Raw genomic sequence first — 1641 nt, forward strand, 5'->3', positions numbered from 1 at the left:
TATATATATATATATATATCAAAATGCTATTTTTCAAAATTGTTACAGAAAAATTATCAATTTTTTGCAATTCCTAAAATCTCCTGTCAGTATCAACATCAATCTGTCAGTCTTCATATATACTGAACAGTCAATCTGACAAAAATTCATTAAGAACAAATATGTTTCTTTTTGTGAACGAATTTTACGAAAAAAAACTGGAAAATAGAAACGTGAACAGAAAACATTCAAAGAGAGGAATGTGTTTGAGTATATATTAGTTGTTCATATTATTATTTTTTTCACTTCAGTATTATATAAATGTATGATTTGATGATAACGTGTTGAATAAATTTATTTGAATGGAATTTAATATCTTCCATTTGACACTTACAGAAATAACTGTCAAAAAGCATTCACATTGGCAGGGGTATTTTCTTGCACTCAGTAAAATGACAATGAATGGTGGCATCTAGCAGAAGAAATTACTGTGGCTACTTAACAAAACCGAGTACTTATTTGTGCTCCTGTGACTCAAGAAGAGGAATAAGCTAAACTCGTTTGATTGACATGTAATATGCTCTGCAATACAACTTAATGTTGAACAATTTAACATAAGAAAATAATTATTTAAAATTTATAAAGTGCTGATAATAATGTTACTTTGATATATGAATATGTTTGACTACATGTAGTTGCTGTTGTGTTTTTGTAGAAATATGAAAGTTGTGTGGTTTACATGATATGCCTGTTCTTTTTTATGTAGAGTAAGGATCAGAGTGTCGAGAAAAACACAAAGTTGCATCACCAAAACTAATATTGCTGAATAAGATGTAGGTAGAAAGAAGTGAACCTTGAATTTACCATTGTTGTTTTTTATGTTGCATTCCAGTTATCTTAATGACATAGACAGAATAGCAGTTCCAAATTACTTACCTACGCAGCAAGACATTCTTAGAGTCAGAGTACCGACAACAGGCATTATTGAATACCCCTTTATTCTTGACTCCATCATCTTCAGGTTTGTAGTTATGATTTTTAAGAAGTTGTTTGAACATACAGCATGAGTAAGCCCTTTAAAGCTTTTAATATGATAGTGGATAAAACATTTTTCTCAAAAAGTTTTGATGGATGTTCATGATAGTTAATATGTTGTACTTGAGGTAATGATATTGTGTGTCAGAGGATTTCGTTTGATTTCATAAACTATCACTGTGAAAATGTTAGTGGCTATTGTTTGCTTCTTCACGCCTTTCATGTCACAGACAGCAGGGAATCATGAGCTAACAAATATTGCTTTCTCTCTACATCTTGTTAATAATTTTGCTAAACTTTCAGTGTTTATTTATGCACGTAAAGGGGCTGTTTTGACATATTAAACAGGGTTTCTCTGTAAGATTAAAATACATTTCTACAATAACTGTTATGATGGATATAGACTACATGATATACTACAAGTCATGTGTCTATGACCTGTATTCCTTCCCATAATAATACAACAGATGTTTGTGTCACAGAGATAAATTACAGCCCTACTATTTTAGGACTTACTTTAACGTATTCAGATTCTAGTGAAAAATTCTACAAATTTGATGCAAAACATAATAAAATATATGAAATGTAGAGAATCTCGGAAACTTTTACAAAAATATATATATATAT

The 1641-nt window shown here is 29.9% G+C and overlaps 1 protein-coding gene across 2 annotated transcripts in view; it reads left to right on the forward strand.

Moving 5' to 3' along the window:
- LOC106467955 (guanine nucleotide-binding protein G(q) subunit alpha-like) overlaps positions 1-1641 on the forward strand; it is a 32059-nt gene that overhangs the window by 13713 nt on the left and 16705 nt on the right. For both annotated transcript variants that reach the window (XM_022396185.1, NM_001314113.1), the window contains 1 exon segment: positions 872-1000. In XM_022396185.1, the coding sequence (XP_022251893.1) occupies positions 872-1000 (129 nt within the window).

This window comes from Limulus polyphemus, unplaced genomic scaffold, assembly GCF_000517525.1.
Source record: "Limulus polyphemus unplaced genomic scaffold, Limulus_polyphemus-2.1.2 Scaffold2809, whole genome shotgun sequence".
NCBI classification, from domain to species: Eukaryota; Metazoa; Arthropoda; class Merostomata; order Xiphosura; family Limulidae; genus Limulus; species Limulus polyphemus.